Source organism: Podarcis gaigeae, assembly GCF_964106915.1.
Source record: "Podarcis gaigeae genome assembly, chromosome: 5".
In the NCBI taxonomy this organism is placed as follows: domain Eukaryota; kingdom Metazoa; phylum Chordata; class Lepidosauria; order Squamata; family Lacertidae; genus Podarcis; species Podarcis gaigeae.
In genome coordinates, this window is record NC_139681.1 from 92230885 (window position 1) to 92251187 (window position 20303).

Consider the following 20303-nt stretch of genomic DNA (forward strand, 5'->3'; position numbering starts at 1 on the left):
TGAAATACACTCAGAGTCGCGTAGTGATTTCATGCTCTTTATTGCAGCTCGTCAGAACAGTGAAAGAGTTTTCCTCCAAACTACTGGCTTTATATACATTATTTACACAATAGGTCCTGTGTGATTGGCTGATTCCGCTTCCCTCCTGGAGCCTGATTGGGCTGCTCCTGCAATCCAATCGGTTGCTGCATTCTAGGATCCTACCTGCCTATTGTTATAGGGCCCAATCTCAGTACATAACAGTATTCCTCCCATCTACAGCTCTCTACAGGCAGCAGGCAGGCGAAAGTTTATTCCAGGCCATTTGGGTAGTCTCAGTGGTAGTGCGTCTGTTTCACACACAGAACTTTGTAGGTTCAGTCCCTGGAATTAACCCCATCTGAAACCCTTAAGAGCTGCTGCTGATCAGTGCCAGTGATGCCATTAGAATGACCAAGGTAGAAGGCAGCTTCCAATATCCCAGTGGCATTCCAGATGCACGCTTTAAAACAGTTGGTGGCTTGCAGATTTCCACACCACTTTCAACCATGACAAACCACTTACCTTTAGAGAATTTTTGAAGCTGTACGAAGGAGACTTCTCGTGGCCATCGGTATTCTCTTCGCGCTTCTTGCAGAACAGCAGGATCTTTGCATAGAGAAAGAGGTGCCTTTGCATTGGCTTGAACCTGGCTAAATCTTTCACTTTGTTGTGACCCTTCTTGTGGTCCGTCCAAACGTTGAAGGAGCCTTGCAGGAGCAGTTTCCCAAGCTCATGCACATCTCCCTAATGAAAGAGGGAAGAATTGTACGAAGGAAGATGCTAACCCATAGGTCAGCTGAATAAATAGCTATAGTCCATGAAAACATATGCCTTAATACATCTGTTAGCCTCTAAGGTGCCCCATGAGTCTTTGTTGTTTATATTCAAACTCCACACACCCAGCAGCAGAGCATATGCCCACGCTGCCCAGGGCAGGCGTGCTCCCGAGGGGGGGCAGGGGCGGGGCACAGAAGGTGCCCTCCCAGGCATGGGATAGCTGCTCGGATGCACAGAGTGGCGCATGCGCTTTGCAGCTGGGGGCGGAACGAGCCGCCGATGGTGGACATTCGGCGCGTTGCCCACCCACAACTGCCAAATGTCACCCCCCTCAGCGAAGACACCCAGGGCGGTCTGCCCCCACCACACCCCCCTTCCTCCACCCCTGCACACCCCCACCAGCAAGAAAAAAGGTTCCACTTTCTAATTATCCCCTGGGTCATAATCCCTCTGACGGAAATCACTTCCTGTTTTGTCAGCCAGCATAAGTGGAATGTTGAGCTGATTTGACACACTGCTGACATCAAGGTACCTGGGGCACTTAGACGACTGCCTACAAACACGGAATTTATACTGCATAGCTTGAAGAACATACTGAGTTAGGTTGGCCTTGTACTGGGTAGAAAGGTTAAAAAGCAAAAGGGCAGCAGCTTTTTAATAATGATGGGGGTCTGCTTTTCAAAGAGGTAAAAGAGCTATCATACAGATGACTTAAAATTAAACGATTGGCTTCATCAAATTGTGCTATTTAAAATGGAAATACCTTAATATTTTATTATTATTAAAAAGTGCATGCACACAAAAGCTTGTACCCAGAACAAACTTGGTTGGTCTCTAAGGACAATTTATTTTTTTATTTTTTTATTATGTTATTATTTATAAAATTTGTATACTGCCCCTCATCCGAAAATCTCAGGGCAGTTCACAACACTAAAATTCAACATGAAAACACCAAATACATGATAAAAATAAGAGCAACAAACAAATCAATAACCCCCTCCTATAACCCTCTCCCACAAGCACATTTAAAAGGGGTGGAGGATGTTGAGCAACTAAAGGCCTGGTTAAAGAGGAACGGTTTGGCGGGTGCCTAGAGGTGTATCATGAAAGCGCCAGCTGAACCTCCCGGAGGAGAGCATTCCACAAATGGGAAGCCCCTGTAGAAAAGGCCCTTTCTCACGTTTGCACCCTCCGGAAGGCAGGCAGGCAAGCATCCTGAAACAATAATGCCAAGGTCTGGGTGAGACGACAGAAAAGGCATGTTCTGTGTATCCACCCACCTGAACCCCAAAGTTGCTGGAATTCTGAGCATTTAATGAAGCCCTAGGAGGGTGGGAAAGTTTGTACGAGATGAGGTGGCATTCCTGTTCCAAGCTTATTTAGGGTAGGGTAGAGTTGGCCCTCCAGATGTTGTGGCCCTCCGACCAGTGGCGGAGCTTCATGCTCCGGCACCGGGAAGTGGAGAGTAGGCGGGGGCGGGGCTGCTGTGCATCCCGGGGGCGTGGCATGCCATCCACAGGGGCGTGGCGGGCATCCTGGGGGTGTGGCGCACCGCCCGCAGGGGCATGGCATTCCGCCTGGGGGCGTGGCACACTGCGGGGGCGTGGTGCCCAGCGTGCGGGGGAGCCAACTACGATGGAACCCCACCAAGATCATGCTCTCCTCTTCCTCCGCCACTGCCTCCAACTTCCAATCAGCCCCAGGCAGCCTGATCAATGGTCAGGGATGCTACCAGCTGTAGTCTAGCAACATCTGGGGTCTGGAGTCAAAGGTTAGGCAGCTCTGATTTGGGGCCCTAGAGATTTATCTTGTCATGGAGGAAACCAACAAGCTTGCAAAGAACAGTAGGGTTTGAAAGCCGTTGATCTATATGATACTCTACATTGGCTAAAAGACACACCTCATAACCTGTAATTGCTATCTGATGCATGGAGTCATTCGCTGACTTGATGATATCAATCACGGTGGCTAGAGCTTCCTCCAGTTCAGCTGTGCCTTCTGAATTCTTGCTGCATTTCAACATTTCCTGTTTTTGAAATGGATACAAAAGACAGACTGATTATGCCCGGGGAGACCTCTTTAACATTTCCCGTCACAGAAACATCTTTAGGCACAGATTTTTGGCAGAAGGTTGAGTGCATTCAAAGCAACCACTCGCTGAAGTGGAATTTACCTTAGTATAGCCGCTTGCCAAGTTTTATTTCCCAGCTTGAACGGCGAGGAAAATCTCGTGTTTCTGCACTGGATCAGAAATCCAAGGGTGCAGATGAGTGCTAAGATTCTCCTTGCCATTTAGCAAGCCGGTACAATCAAGAGGGTATATGCACGCTAAAATAAATGATCACTTGGGTCAGGGTCATCTTCTGCCATCTTGACATTATATTCCATGAAAAATTACTGAGGATACACCCTCGTCTGATGAATGGGCACAGCTAGCGCTGCATCTGAAGCCCCAGAAAGGGAGACTTAGTCAGATCCAGCACCACCCTTCTTATAACCTTATGAAATTGCTGCACCCCCTGTAAATTGCGCTGAATTCATCTGTCTGATCAGATCTGCAAAGGACATCATTTCACCAACAGGGGCAAGAGAGAAAACTATAATTTATTATGCCACTTTAAGTTGGTGTTTAGGCCACTCCCTTTTCTGACCCGGGTGCTCACCTGTTTGCGTAAAGTCCGCATTTGCTGGTTGCCAGGTGAGAAGACAAAGACATTCGCGTCTCATCCTCCATCAGCTCAGTAAGTCTATGTTTACTCACATTTCCCACTGCTCTATGGGATATTATAAGCACCACAATACCCCTAACTAGGAAAGGTATTTGCAATGCATGCTTCGCTACAGAGGCACAAATGGCCTTCGGGGAAATGAAACAAAGAACACCATAACAACCAATATATATTTTTATATCAAACACACTGCTAGCAAATAAGTAGGGACTCTGCTTACCTGGTTAGTGTAGCACAATAGTACTAAAATTATTTTATTCCTGCGCAGCAGGGGTTTGGACTAGATTGCCCTCAGGATCCCTTCTAATTCTACGATTCTATTATTCTAACTAACTAAAATACATCTTTCACACTCAGGAGGTGAACTAGAAGGTAGTATGAGTTGAAACAATTTATTTTACTCATTCATTAAATTTGTATACTGCCCTACGCCCGTAGCTCTCGGGGCAGTTCAAAACACAAAATTTCACAAAACACAAAATACATTTAAAAAAATTTAAAACAATTAACAATACTAATGTATACAAACTAATGAAAAATGCACTCCCAACAAACAAAGAAAGAAAGAAAAGAGGAAAGCTTCCTCCTCTTTTTCCTTATGGGTAGAAAAGCAGTTTGGGTGCACGTGTCTGGTTCTTCTTTTCCATTTTAAAATAATTTGCTTTGCAGAGATACAAAAGCCACCGAACCAAAGATACAAGATTTCAGTTAAAACAAAGATAAAAATGTGTTGTGATAGATCAGGGGTCAGCAACCTAAGGCCCATGGGCCGGAAGCAGCCCACGGAGGTCGTTTGACTGGCCCACGAGCCACCCCTGAACTGAGCTGCCTGCTTGCGCACTGCGCTAAACCAGCACAGCGCGGCGCCAGAAACCACGTCTGTGCAGATGCAGATGCCGAAAAATGCAGGCTCTCTCTCTCACACGATCTAGCCCATGGAGGGATCTCCACGGGACCGATCCGGCCCAGGCAAGATGAACCTTGCTAACCCCTGTGATAGATAAACAGGGAAAAGCTAGTAGTGGGGGATGAATTGGTAGAAGGTTTCCTTATCACTACTGAGCATACTAATCAAATTCACATTCAGTTGTATATTCTAGTGAGCAAACATTAGTTCCCAAACAGATGGCAGAAAAGTTTCAAATGCTTTTGTTGAAAATTTGATTTTTTTCTCCCTCTCTGTATATGTTGAAGAACCAGGAGAAATGGCTAAAGATACCCCAATCCCACTGCCATTCCTGTGCTCAAACAGATAGTCTCCCACAGCAGCAATCCTTTGTTTAAAAAAGATAAAAGTATTTACTCATACTTAACCTAAGCACAACCGCAAGGACTCCTGATTAAGTGTTTTAGCTATGCAATGTTGAATGTTAACTCTGTTCTCTGTCCCCTTTATTATTGTTATTGGGGGTTTTTAAACCACTCCATGAACCAAGAACTTGTACAATGACCACAAATAATGAACCATATGTTGTAGAGATTACTGCAAATTTGTTATTTTTGTGATAGACAAATGGCACGAGAAGATCTGGTCTATTTATTTGTATCATTTCTCATTCTATGATCCCTGTTTATAAAGCCCAAAAAAGAGGTTTGTTTAAAAAAAGAAAGATAAAAGTACAGTATTTGAAGACGATTCACAGCATCCCTAGGTAATTTGTAGCTCGGCCATCAGAGACCAAGGCTTCACCTTGCTGCAATTCTGTAGGCAGCAGCAATCAAGCTTACTGCCATAGAGAAAAGGAGGAAGAGAATACAGAGGCAGGATGAGGCCATGAACAAGGGTTTAAAGCAGTGGTTCCCAATTAGCTAAGTACTGCAGACCCCCTGATCCACTACCCAGGGCTCTGCTTATTGGCAACTTTTTGGCAAAGTTGTTGAGATTTTCCTGGACATTTTCAACGATTTTTGACAATTCCAGACATATTTCCGACGGACAAATCCTGGTTATGTCCAGGAAATTCCAGGCGTATGTCAGCCCTATCTCACAACAAACATGGCACAGCTGTCCTGGAAGTATTTGCACCCACCCAAGTTCAGCAAGGACCAGTCTGTTAGAAGGAGCAGTGCTACCCTGTGACATAGCATTGCTAGAAAGAAAAGTGGTGGTTTTAGCTACTCAGCAAGTGCTTTCGGCTCAGCCTCTAAAGCAGGCATCCCCAACCTGCGGCCCTCCAGATGTTTTGGCCTACAACTCCCATGATCCCTAGCTAACAGGACCAGTGGTCAGGAATGATGGGAATTATAGTCCAAAACATCTGGAGGGCCGAAGGTTGGGGGTTCTTGCTCTAAAGCCACGAGTCCTTTTTCACACACCCCATATCCCAGGCCTTTCTACGCAATCTACATGCTAATCCTCAGTTGTGGGGTCGCAATGCTTAAGGTGTTCCAAATCTGCAGTAAATCCAAATTAAGCAGGGAAATAATACAAAAGAGCATTTTGACGAGGGCAACATCATGCACAAAACCTGCAAGCGCGACCAATGCTAAGTCCATCATAAAATCCCACGTGGAACTGCACAGTGTTCTCGGGTACCATTATCTAACACCAGCTTTCCCCTCCCCTTCAAGGTTGAGCAGTCATAGGATTCTGTGGGGCGGCTGCAGAGTAGCTGAAGACAAGCTGAAGACATACCTTCAACAGCAGCTGGTACTTGGTAATTCTCTGGACTGGCTTCAAGAGATAAGCGTCAAGCGATAGTTTTTGGTCCAGTTTCCGCTGGCACTCCTGTAAGAGACAAAGCAAAAGGTGGGGATGAAATGATGCCAGGTTGTTGTTGTTGTGGTTTTGCCAATTCGTCGAAAATCCGCCCGGACTCAAAATGGCTGCCTGATACCCGGATGGGTCCAGGAAAACCCAAACGTATGGCAGCCCTAAACACAATGGTCAGGACTGAATTACAGTTTAATGGCTTTTATAAGTGAGAAGCTTGTTGTTTTTATGAGGTAAACATCCTTTCCGGTTCACAAACACAGATGTCCTTTGGTAGTGTTCAAAATGAGGTTTCATGCAGCTTGGAATAATACAATTCAAATTATGTCCCCGTGTCTTTGAAGCATAATTAGGAACTAGATTTATATTAGCCGACGCTAGAATCTTGTAAATATATCTTAAAGGACCCATTAGGACAATCATTCCCTTTTAGCAGTAGTGTCCAAATGCCTGTTTCGCAGGCTGTAAGGACTATGTTTGTCTGTCACAAGACTGATACTTAGAGTGTCTCATGGTTAACAGCAAGAATGGCTTATTCCAAAGTTCCTCATCATTTATCCCAGATTAGTTAAGAGCTCTGATTCATTTACGCTGTTTTTCATGATTCCAGCAGAACCCATTGAGAGAATATAATAATAATAATTTATTATTTATACCCAGCCCATCTGGCTGGGTTTCCCCAGCCACTCTGGGCAGCTTCCAACAAAAGATTAAAAATACATTAAAACATAAGTCATTAAAAACTTCCCTAAACAGGGCTGACTTAAGATGTCTTCTAAATGTCATATAGTTGTTTATTTCTTTGACATCTGACAGGAGGGCGTTCCACAGGGACGCCGAGTCCATTCTCACAGAACCCATTATCAGGGTTGTGGGAACATGGAGAGGAGGCCCATGGCCTATTTTAAAGATCAGGAGCTAGTGGATACCTTGTGAAAAGAACACGATCAATTCAGAAAACATCATGTCCCTTATTTCTAAGGGTTCATATTCTCATTTTAGGCTTCAACAGACTTTGGCCCTATAGAGATAGGTGGAGCCATAATAAAAATGGATGTCCTCCTCAGATCATTCACTAGAACAGGGATGGAAAAACCTGTGGCCTTCCAGTCATCGTGGCCTCCAACTCTCATGAGTCCTAGCCAACATGGCTAATGGTCATCACCAATGAGCAGAGCTGTATTCTAGCAAAATCTGCAAGGCTCCCCATCCTTGCACTAGAATTGAAGTGGATTTTCTGTTTCCTTCTCCAAAAAACTTTGGCTAAGGGATAAAGCAGGGCTAGTGAAACACTACTGGATAACTCTCTTTGTGCACAACCTTTGGCTGTGTTGGCTAAGGCTGATAGGAATTGGGCGACCACTATCATCTGGAAGGCTTATTCTAGTGATAATGTAAGGTTGACTAAGAGTGAATAAATAGCCCAAGCTAAAAGTACCACCTCTCTGTATCTAAGGGACGTGATAACAGCTCCAGATATCAAAAGGACTGCCTTTACAACACTATCCTTTTTGAACAATGTATTCGCCATCTAAGGATCCACCCTCTGGGTCACCATCAACGAAGGCTAAACACTTTTCCAAAAGAGGGTGCCTATCCTGTAAGGGATGAGGGAGGTCGGAGTCTAGAAGTTGGGTTTTCCTTACACCTCCATTGGACATTTAAGATAAACATGGCTTTGTTTATAGCTTTTATATCTGGCTTTATAACTCTGGGGCTTCTTGGACATATGGTCGTAGAAAACAAATCATTCCTATGTGGAAAATATAGGGTAGGGGAGAGAAAGGAATACTGTCAGGCTTCGGGGAATTGGCTTCCTCCCCCCATGGCAGTAGATAAGAAGGTCAAATGAAAGGAAAGTCTTACCATTTAGAATCTTTAATAATCACAGCAAGATAACAAAGAACACATCTCCTACAAATGGCGGTCCCTCCCTCCTTGTCCCTATTAATCTACGTCACTTCTGGGTCTTGTAATCTGAGCTTGTACCCTCTGCGCTTTCTGTTCTAACACTTTCTGAGCTCCCTGTGCCTTTGGAGAAGGGGGGTGAATGCTGTATGGAGACTGTGAATCTGTTAACCAGAGTGGTGCATGCTCTAGTTATCTCCCGCTTAGACTACTGCAATGTGCTCTACGTGGGGCTACCTTTGAAGGTGCAATTAAACTGCAATTAATCCAGAATGTGGCAGCTAGACTGGTGACTGGGAGTGGCCTCCAAGACCACATGACACCGGTCCTGAGAGATCTGCACTGGCTCCCAGTACGTTTCCGAGCACAATTCAAAGTGTTGGTGCTGACCTTTAAAGCCCTAAACGGCCTTGGTCCTGTATCCCTGAAGGAGTGTCTCCACCCCCATTGTTCAGCCCGGACACTGAGATCCAGCGCCGAGGGCCTTCTGCAGTTCCCTCATAGCGAGAAGTGAAGTTACAAGGAACCAGACAGAGGGCCTTCTCGGTAGTGGCGCCCGCCCTGTGGAATGCCCTCCCTTCAGATGTGAAGGAAATAAGCAGCTATCCTATCTTTAAAAGACATAAATAATAGTAGTAGTAGTAGTAGTAGTAGTAGTAGTTGTTGTTGTTGTTGTTGTTGTTGTTGTTGTTGTTGTTGTTATTATTATTATTATTATTATTATTATTATTATTATCTCTTCCAGTGTTTCTTCACCTAGGTGTTCCCCATCCAGTATTTCCCAGGTTCTGCCCTCGGAACTATGCCCCTCTGCAAACCACTGTTCCAAATCTATACTGTCCTCCTGCTCCTGGGAAGATTCAGGAGCAGGGGGAGGGGGTGGCTCCCATCATTCTTCCTCAGTGCAGACCTCTTCTGCACGGTCCCTGGCAAATATTGTGTTTTGAGGTGTGTGCGCTTTGGGGTCTATACATTCCTTCTGAAACTCGAGAAGCCTTGTGGAACAAAGTATGTCCCTATGTAGGAAGGACAGAAGTTCAAAGAAGCAAACAAGGATGAGATTAAATCTTTCACGCAGGCCTCTTCCAGACTGTGGCTATTTTGCAAGTGGGATTTAACCCAAACCAGCACATTTAGGGTGTGTTATTAAGTTAGATTCGGCACTCTTGTGCAAGAAACTCGCTTTCCAAAAAGAAAAGGGGAGAACTTTTTGCGATCAGGAAAGTGCACTTAAAAGTGTGGGATAACAAGTTATTGCTGCAAGCTCGCAAACAAATCAGAATGAATGCTCAATAAACGGCAGACGTCATATAATCTCTTTGCAAACTTTGTGCAAACAAATCAATAGAGATGTCGTTTGACAGCAGCCTCCATAAGAGAAAAGGGAAGGTGTGAGCTTAGGAAGGACAGATGAATCCAGGCACTCAACAGTTCTTTCCCTCTGTAGGGTTTATAAGCACTTGGTTCAAGAGTATGAGCTTAATGAATACAGAAACAGGAGAAGCCTGTGCGAGCTTGACTGCCTGGACCTAACTGCCTGTGTGTGTGTGTGCTTTTAATGTATTTTTCTTCTTCTTGGTTTTAGTGGGTGGGTGGTTGTAAAATTCGCTGAGTTGCCTGCAACAAGAAGCAGCATCTAGTAAATTTAAATAATAATAATAATCCCTACCTGAAAGAAGAGGCTGTCTCCACATTGTCTCCAGAGAGCTTCCGACCGTGGTTTGTTTTGACAATATTTCTCATATATTTGGAGATCTTCTTTCTGAATCAAAAAGAAAGCAAATGTTAAACAACAAAAAATAAGCAACCGAACATCTTCTTTCCCAAATTATTTATTAAATTAGGTGATTTGTATACCACTTCATCTTTCAAATGAAATCTGCAAGGAATGGGTGTGTGTCATAATTCTGCCTGCCTTCTAAACATGGTTAGCAAATAGGAAACCAGGCAGAGGAATATGCGCTTCCTCTGCACGGCCCCTCCAGCAGACTAATGTCTTCTCCCCCGACCTCAACTCTCTTTATAAAGTCCAGTGTCAACCACGGCTAAGGCTAACCAGTGTTCCCCTTAATTCAGATCTGAACCACATTCATATCACAATTTCAGAGCCTGTTTGAGGGGAAATCTTGGCTAGCCTAGATGCCACTTTCCAAACTACAGTGGTGCCTCGCAAGACGAAATTAATCCGTTCCGTGAGTCTCTTTGTCTTGCGGTTTTTTCATCTTGCGAAGCACGGCTATTAGCGGCTTAGCGGCTATTAGCGGCTTAGCGGCTATTAGCGGCTATTAGCGGCTTAGCGGCTATTAACGGCTTAGCGGCTTTAAGAAAAAGGAAACAAACTCGCAAGAACTCGCAAGACCTTTCGTCTTGCAAAGCAAGCCCATAGGGAAATTCGTCTTGCGGAACGACTCAAAAAACGGAAAACTCTTTCGTCTTGCGCGTTTTTCGTCTTGCGAGGCATTCATCTTGCGAGGTACCACTGTACACCAAACAGGTTTGTGGTGATGTTCCCGGCATGTTCACCCAAAATAATTCTTAATCAGCCAACATTTGCAGCACACATTTAAAGCACCACTATAGCAGTCATTTCTTCGGCCAAAATGGGAACTAGAGTTTACCATTGGCGCTACAGTGGTACCTCAGGTTAAGAACTTAATTCGTTCTGGAGGTCCGTTCTTAACCTGAAACTGTTCTTAACCTGAAGCACCACTTTAGCTAATGGGGCCTCCTGCTGCTGCCGCGCCGCCGGAGCACGATTTCTGTTCTCATCCTGAAGCAAGGTTCTTAACCCGAGGTACTATTTCAGGGTTAGCGGAGTCTGTAACCTGAAGCGTCTGTAACCCAAGGTACCACTGTATAGAGTTTTTAAAAGGTACCCCTGCCCGTACGGGCCAGTCTTGACAGACTCTGGGGTTGTGCGCCCATCTCACTTAAGAGGCCAGGGGCCAGCGCTGTCCGGAGACACTTCCGGGTCACGTGGCCAGCGTGACAAAGCTGCATCTGGCGAGCCAGAGCCGCACACGGAAACGCCGTTTACCTTCCCGCTGGTAAGCGGTCCCTATTTATCTACTTGCACCCGGAGGTGCTTTCGAACTGCTAGGTTGGCAGGCGCTGGGACCGAGCAGCGGGAGCGCACCCCGCCGCAGGGATTCGAACCGCCGACCTTTCGATCGGCAAGTCCTAGGCACTGAGGCTTTAACCCACAGCGCCACCTGCGTCCCGTATAGAGTTTTTAGGAGACCCCTATTCCCCTCACAGAGAACAAAACCCAGGGGATTTAACAGTCTATCCTTGATCCTTGGGAACTCTGAGAATCACATCTATGTGCAGGAAATAGGGGTCTCTTAACAACTCTAAGCACCCTTAACAAGCTACAGTTCCCAGGATTCGTTGTGGGGAAGCCATGACTGTTAAGCAGGAATAGAAGTACTTTAACTGTGTGGTGTGGATGTAGTCAAAGGAAACGGCCACTCTGATGAAGGCAGTCGTTTTTATTCTGGCCTCCACAGGCTGCCGGAACATGGGAGAGGGGTCCTACTCCCACAGCCACTATGAAATAATAATCCTATCATTCTATCATCAACAACAACAACAACAAAATCATTTGTGTGAAGATTAAGATAAAATGGTGCCTGAGTGCTACATAGACATATTTATAATTTTGTGTTTTATAAGAATCATATGAGGATTTTTATTCATGTATTTGACTTTCTTCTTTTCTGTAGGTTTTTTTCCCCCTGTTGGATATACTGTTTTTTTAAATTCTCTTTTAGTTTAGTTCGAATTTTAATAAATTTGATTTAAAAACCTTTACACAAAGAATCTCTCAAAGTGACTTAGTGTGGATCTACACACAGAGGGAAAAAAACACTCTAAATAATTCAGAAATTAAATTGTTATAACAAAAGAAAAAAATGCTATGGAAAAGAGCTTAGAAAAAAAAAATTGCTCTCTGGTGCCACCCGGCATTGCAAGTTTACAACACATTCAAAAAGCTGTTTCTTGACTAATGTAGCTGAGTCCTTACAGTACCATAAAATACAAGGCAGTTAAAAACCAAACCGCATGAAAAAGTAAGTAAAAAAAGGACAAAAAGGCTAAAAAGCGCTTGTCCAATAATACTACCAAAAGGACAGTTATTTAAACCTTGCATCACAGCAAAGGCCAGAATCACACCAAGGTACGGCCCAACTTTAAGAACACCTAGAAAGCCCTGGGAATGCTTCAGGACAAAAAGCAGTGCTCATTTTCTGTCTGAAATCAAGTTTGTCGTTCACAGCCACAGATGGGGAACAATCTGCGCCAAAGTAGACAGAAGGCCGTCTTGGTTAGAAGGAGCACCAAACATTCTGGGAAAGGAGCCGTATAAACAGAACCCAGCCTCCTCTTTTCTGCCAGCTACTGCCCCATAAAAGAATAATCTTTCAAGAGCGGACATGTCTCCCTCAGCTTGGATTTTTTATGCTGTGTCAGGGAGAGTGCGAGAATCCAGGAGAATTACATTTTGGGATGAACACCGGGCCCCTCTTCACTCCCTGGAAACAAAGCTTGAATTGTGGCCGAAGGTTGGCGCAGATCGTGTCTTCGTGCCTCAACCTCGCCATTAAAACAGGAATGTTTTAATGCTTCAGAGAAGATGGTCAGAAACAAAAAAAGGCTATTCCTCACAGGAGCTGCAAGGATTTCACAAGTGAGCAATTCTCGTTGCCTCTGCAAGATTTATAGCCTTGCCCAATTTATGAGGGACCACGTTAACGACTTTTTTTTAAAAAAAACAAAAACCCAAACACAACACCCTAATTTTTCTTTCCCCTCTGTGGAGAAAAATAGCTGCACAGTTTCTGCTCGCTGGGTGAAGACAGCGCACGGGACTTTTAAATACACAGCACATCAAAATTAATGGTCTGGTTTAATGCAAAATTAACAGTAAATTTGTTTCGGGAATCTAAATAACTCATCGTGTTCTCTTCCATGCTTGACAGACCACAAAAGTAACCAAAGCAACGAGGAAAATAAAACCAAGGAGCTCCACAAACACAAAAGGCAACGCGAACCAGATCATGTCTGTGATTCTGATGCTTGCAGGTTTCCAGCTAGATTTGTTTTTTCTGAGGGTTCAGTTCCTCTGCAGATAGAATCATAGAAGGGACCCCGAGGGTCATCTAGTCCAAGCCACTACAATCCAGGAATCTCAAACGAAAGCATCCATGACAGATAGCCATCCAACCTCTGCTTAAAAACCTCCAAGGAAGGAGAGCCACCCGAGGGAGACTATTCCACTGTCATGCGGCTCTTACGGTCAGAAAGTTCTTCCTCACGTTTTGCCGGAATCTCCTTTCTTCTAAACAGAAGCCATTGGTTCAAGTCCTACCCTCTGGAGCAGGAGAAAACAAGCTTGTTCCATCATCCATATCAATTTTTTTCTCTGTCTCCTCTTTTCCAGGCTAAACATACCCAGCTCCTTCAACCGTTCCTCATCAGGCTTGGTTTCCAGACCCTTGATCATCTTGGTTGCCCTCCTCTGCACATGTTCCAGCTTGTCAACATACTTCTTAAATTGTGATGCCCAGAACTGTGTCCAGGTGTGGTCTGACCAAGGCAGAAGAATAGAGTTACCATTACTTCCCTGGACATTATACTTCTGTTGATGCAGCCTAGAAAGGCTTGAGCTTCTTTCTTTCTTTCTTTCTTTCTTTCTTTCTTTCTTTCTTTCTTTCTTTCTTTCTTTCCTTCCTTCCTTCCTTCCTTCCTTCCTTCCTTCCTTCCTTCCTTCTTTCTTTTTACTGCTTCATCACACTGTGGACTCATATTAAGTAGTGGCCCACTAGGACTCCAAGATCCTTTTCATATCTACTACTGGCACCCTTGAGATTACCTGGAGAAAGGGTGGGGTGCAACTTTTAATAACTAGATAAATAAATTAGCAGAAGGCAATGCATGCATTTTTCGGATAAATGGTAAAGGTAAAAGTAAAGGACCCCTGACAGTTAAGTCCAGTCGCGAACAACTCTGGGGTTGCGACGCTCATCTCGCTTTACTGCCTGAGGGAGCCAGTGTTTGTCTGCAGACACTTTTTCCAGGTCATGAAACCAGAGCAGCGCACGGAAACACCGTTTACCTTCCCGCTGGAGTGGTACCTATTTATCTACTTGCACTTGACGTGCCTTCAAACTGCTAGGTTTGAAGTTGCTGGGACTGAGCAACAGGAGCTCACCCCATTGCGGGGATTCGAACCGCCGACCTTCCGATTGCAAGCCCAAGGCTCAGTGGTTTACACCACAGCGCCACCCACGTCCCCTCAGATAAATACAATTGAATAAAATCAATGTGCTAATTCCCTTCAAACTGTTTTTTAGACTGAAACACAAAGGCACTTATTGCTTATGGAGCAGCTTAGAGAAAACCCTACAGAGCTTGCTGTTTATTTTGCAACCTTTTTAGTTGGTCCTAATAAAGGCATGGCCCTGTCATTTTATTTATTTATTTATTTTAAATGCTATTGGACCAATGCAGGTACAAACATTTGATAAATAATTAACTTTAAAGCTTTGCTTTTCTGGTGCTCTTTCTAGCAAAATCAGGAATTATCTCCCTGATGTTAATTTCTCTTGCAGGTACACACTTGACGGAAAAAAATATCCTTGCCCCATAGAGCTATGTAGAACTCCTTGTATGTTAGTTGCAGGATTTATTTATGTATAAATAACACCAGTGAAGATAGCTCATGCCCTTTTCCAGAAGTAGGTTTTTTCTTTCTTTCCCAGATGCAAGATATCACATGGAAAATTCTCTGAAAAAGCTTGTTTCTGAAACAGACATCTACTCATTTATATTTGGGTTCTGCAGATCCTACAAGCTGCATCCCAGGAATGTCTGCCTGGGTTGTTATGATGCCCTGTCCCTCACTTTGACCGATTTCCCTCGCTCTGCACACGGAACGCTGGAGCTGGCGGTTTTGAGAGATGATGTCACATAGGAAAAGCACAAATCTGTATATCTCAAACCGCCCAGGCATATTCTCTGAGTCTTCAGCCTGGGACAAGCAATGTAAGGAACATTGCTTGTTCTGCTCTAATACTCCTGGTTCACTCCAGCAAATATAACAAGATCTGTAAAGCAGATTACGTGGAAATAAGTTTCCGTAAATATAGTCAAGCACGGTCAACAACGTAGACTCAGTTTCTTTCCTCATAGTAATATGGTTCAATCCTGAGCTGGGCCCCTTGGAATCTCTGGGACCCTGTAAAATGAACCCCCAACACTACGCTTGTGTCATGGCTATTATTGTTTATTTTCATTATTTAATAAATTTGTATACCACCCTTCATCCGAAGATCTCAGGCAGTTGACCGAGGAAAGAGCCTTTTTAGGAAACAGTGTCTGTTCTCCCCACATCTAGTTCCTTCGTTGTCAATTTTTAGGTTAGTTACGACCTTTTAATTCCCTGAGTCTTTAATGAACTGGGATATGTCTAGTATTTGCTGAAAATGTTTGCACAGCCTGTTTTATTTGCCATGTTATCAGTTGTATGCATAGCTGTCAACTTTCAGATTTGAAAATAAGGGATCAGCAGCCTCACCTGTCCGGGGGACAGTCTACGGGATATCTAACAATCCGGGATAGCAGTGGGAAGCAGCGGAAACGGTGCTGGAATAAGGGAATTTCCCACCAAAAAAGGGAAGGTTGACAGCTATGGTTGTATGTATTTATTTAATTTGTATGTATTTGTAAACCACTTAATATTTAAAATCTCTGAAAGTAAAAACCCCAATAAAACAGCACCATAAAAACATGCTGCTTTCCCCCCCAACCGGCATTCATTTGATTAAAAACAAACAAACAAACAAACAAACAAACAAACATCTTTGTTATATTAATACACACAATAGAGGATTAATGGAGTCCATAGGACTACTGAAGATTACTAGCTAGCAAGTATCTCATTTGCTGGGGAAATGACAGGTAAATGGTCCACAATGCATAGAAAATACACTGAAACTGTCTTAGAAGACGGGATCCATTTTGGAAAATGGGCATGATTTTCTCTTCCACCCTCCACATGGTGGGGACCAGATGGAAAGGAGGGCAGGTAGTGTAGAACTTGTTGTGCCCAGCTGCACCAGATGAAACTCAGTTTTTTACACAATAAAAATAAAATTAAAATAAAATAAAATAAAATAAAAATTTATTATTTCTACCCTGCCCATCTGGCTGGGTTTCCCCAGCCACTCTGGGCAGCTTTCAACAGAACATTAAAAACAGAATAAAACTTCAAACATTAAAAACTTCCCTAAACACGGCTGCCTTCAGATGTCTTCTAGAAGTCGGATGTTTATTTCCTTGATATCTGATGGGAGGGCGTTCCACAGGGTGGGCGCCACCACCAAGAAGGCCCTCTGCCTGGTTAAAAGCACAGGGGGCCAGCCCTCTTTTTCACCTGGCCACTCTAACACCTTTTCCTTGTGGGGATGTGGAGACCCAGGTGTCTGCAAGAGGAACAAGAGGCTGTAGCTTTAAGAAAAGACACAGAGATTTGGGTCCTGTAAACATCTTCGGGTGCTGGTTGATCTGATAAGAGATCCTACATCAGAAAAGTTACATGATCTGCTCAACCTGTTTTTAAGTAAACACAAGCATTACAAAATGCCAGTAAGTCTCCAGTTTCCTCCTTCTGAAGGAACATAGGGAACAGTCTTATTTTATTTATGTATTTAGATCCTTTCTTTTTCCTGACGGGACTCAGTTTGTTTGTTTAATTTGTATATTGCCCTTCATTTCAAAGATCACAGGGTGGTTCACAACTCAAGGTGGATTACAGATAAAAAGAAGAACTGCTAAACACACGGGGGGGGGGGAATAATTTATTTTAAAAATTTAACAGTGACAGAATTAAAACTATATCCATATATAAAATCTATAAAAACAAACAGATAGCTATAATTAAAGCAGCCCTTTCCTTAAAAGCAAACAGTTCCCCAAGGCCTGTTGGAACAAGGTCTTCAGGAAGAAGTTTCAGTCTTCTACTGAGTCCATCTAGATCAGTTTTGCCCTCACCACTGTGGTTCCCAAACTATCCCTCTCCCCCCGTCACGGACCACTTGAAAAGGGCTGAAGTCTTGGAGAGCCACTAAATGATTTTTCTGCCTGTTGCAGCCATTGCAATGCCCTGTGCTAGATGCTGCATGGTTTTTAATTGTATTCTTATGGACATGCCACGGAACAACTGAATGAAGCTTTTGGACCCCAGTTTGGAAAGCCGTAGCCTACACGGATTGGTAGCGGCTCTCCAGGATTTCAGCCAGCAAGTCTCTCCCACCCTACTTGAAGATGCTGCGGATTGGACCAAGGATCTTCTGCGTGCCAAACAAGTGCTCTACTCGCTGAGCAACAGACCTTCTAAGCCAGCCATGGTCCAGCACTGCACCCCTGAAGCTTATCACCATTCAGAGAGATGAGGCTCTTGTTAACATCAGGTGTACTTACATACACAGATACATGTAAGTATGGGACCAGGAAGAAGCTCTACTCAGGGCTAGGAAACCTTCCCTAGGTAAGAGGATTGAGCAGGCATTTAGCTTGGAGGTGATTATAAGGTTTGGGTTTAGCTCTACAGTGGTACTTCAGGTTACAGACGCTTCGGATTACAGACGCTTCAGGTTACAGACGCTTCAGGTTACAGACTCCGCAGAGACATCACCTTGCCAACAAAGGTCCATATAGTTAAAGCTATGGTTTTCCCAGTAGTGATGTATGGAAGTGAGAGCTGGACCATAAAGAAGGCTGATCGCCAAAGAATTGATGCTTTTGAATTCTGGTGCTGGAGGAGACTCTTGAGAGTCCCATGGACTGCAAGAAGATCAAACCTATCCATTCTGAAGGAAATGTTCCTGAGTGCTCACTGGAAGGACAGATCCTGAAGCTGAGGCTCCAATACTCTGGCCACCTCACGAGAAGAGAAGACTCCCTGGAAAAGTCCCTGATGTTGGGAAAGATGGAGGGCACAAGGAGAAGGGGACAACAGAGGATGAGATGGTTGGATAGGGTTGTCGAAGCTACCAGCATGAGTTTGACCAAACTGTGGGAGGCAGTGGAGGACAGAGGTGCCTGGCATGCTCTGGTCCAGGGGGTCACGAAGAGTCGGACACGACTAAACAAAAAAAACAACCCAGAAATAGTACCTCGGGTTAAGAACTTTGCTTCAGGATGAGAACAGAAATTGTGTGGCAGCAGTGGGAGGCCCCATTAGCTAAAGTGGTACCTCACTGTTCTTAACAGTCTCAGGTTAAGAACGGACCTCCGGAACGAATTAAGTTATTAACCTGACGTACCACTGTACAGTGTACGCTCGGGTTGCGAACATGATCCGTGCGGGATGCACGTTCGCAACCTGCAGTGTTCGCAACCCGCAGTGGTGCGTCTGCGCATTCGCGGGTTGCGATTTGGCACTTCTGCGCATGTGCAAAGTGTGATTTAGTGATTCTGCGCATGCTCGACCTCCGAAACCCGGAAGTAACCCGTTCTGGTACTTCCAGGTTTTGGAGCGTCCGTAACCTGAAAAAACACAACCTGAAGCATCTGTATCCCGAGGTATTTATATGACTGTATTTATATATTAATTCCCACTGCAAAAAGTCCCAAAGCGATTCACAACGAAAGTAAAAATGCAATCGTAAAAATCTAATAATAAAAATGCTTGTTTGTTTGTTTATTTATACCACACCTTTTCGCCCGACAGGACTCAAGGCAACTCACAGATAAAAACAAGAACTGCTAAAACCATAAGCATGTTAAAAACATCCCTATCACAGGGATGGGGAGCTAGATTCAGCCAGCGAGTCAGATCCTTGTCTGTTCTACCCCGTGCATCAAGTTTGACACTGATGTCAATCTGTTGTTGGCATCTGTCTATCTTAGGAGACAATGGAGGGGTGCGCTTTTGGGGGTGAAGTCAGACCATTGAAGAGTTACAGCGCCTGCTGTGGCTGCAGGGGATGATAAGGGAGAGAGATGTTTTGTTGCAGCTGGGGCAGATTAAGGTGTCTGGTTTCACTGTTGGAGATGCACCATGGCATTTATTCTCTCTGTGATCCTCTATGTGCTTCCTCCTCTGGTCACTGCTGTGGACACACAACCTGACTGTCTGTCTCCAGGCACTGCAGTCGTCTGCAAGGGATTCCTACACAGCAGGGTTGATGTTGCCAGCCTTCACGTCGTGTATGCAGACATCTTTGTAATGCGGGTTTGGTCTGCCAACAGGCCTAAAACCTGCTCCCCATAGAGCACATCCTTGGGGATCCTGCCATCTTCTGTACACATGACCAAGCCAGCGTAGACGTCGCTGAGATAGGAGTGTGAACATGCTGGGAATGTAGGCTTTGTTTGAAACTCTGTCCTGTCATGTGATGCCCAAAATCTTCCTGACGCAGCACCTGATGTCAAAATGATGTCAGGGGCAAAGGCACTGCTCTGTATCTAGTGGACTATGTTTGCCTAAGCTTCAGTCTGGACCAAGGATCTGAACCCGTGTGTTCTGATTCAAAACATGATATCCAATCACAGAACGTTTCAGGATTTGGGCTCCAACCATTGGCCCTTAAACTCTTAGGTTATGATTCGCAGCTTGGAAGTTTAGACAGCCAATCACGTTGAGAGTGGGAGTGGCCCATCAAAAATGTATAAATTATTACTTGAGTGGCATACTGAAATATACTCAGAGTCGCAAAGTGATTTCATGCTCTTTATTCAGCTCATAGTGGTGAGGAGGAATGAATGAATGTCCCCTCAAAGTATCTGCTTTATATACATTATTTACACAATGGGCTGCACATGATTGGCTAATTCTGGAATTCTACTGTAAGCCAATCAGGTTGTGGATTCACTTATATCTGGAGCATGATTGGGTGGTTCCTGCCAACCAATCATATTGCTGCATTGTTCTAGGACCAATCAGACTGCTGCATTCTGAATCCTATTGTTCTAGGACCAATCAGACTGCTGCAATTTGGATCCTATTGTTCTAGGACCAATCAGACTGCTGCAGTTTGGATCCTATTCAACTCAGTACATAACACCCCTCCCCTCTAAGTTCCAGTCCTGCCCGGGAGGTCGCATTCATAGTCCTCGAGGTACGCCGGCGGCCTATGTGTGCGTTGTGG

General features: G+C 44.5%; 1 protein-coding gene across 6 annotated transcripts in view; it reads right to left on the minus strand.

The window, feature by feature from the left end:
- Positions 1 to 20303, minus strand: part of MCF2L2 (MCF.2 cell line derived transforming sequence-like 2) — a 207151-nt gene that overhangs the window by 42656 nt on the left and 144192 nt on the right. For all 6 annotated transcript variants that reach the window (XM_083739151.1, XM_083739155.1, XM_083739152.1 and 3 more), the window contains 4 exons: positions 9818 to 9910; positions 6163 to 6255; positions 2699 to 2824; positions 544 to 765 (listed from right to left, as the gene is read on the minus strand). In XM_083739151.1, the coding sequence (XP_083595277.1) occupies positions 544 to 765; positions 2699 to 2824; positions 6163 to 6255; positions 9818 to 9910 (534 nt within the window). The remainder of the gene's footprint in view (positions 1 to 543; positions 766 to 2698; positions 2825 to 6162; positions 6256 to 9817; positions 9911 to 20303) is intronic.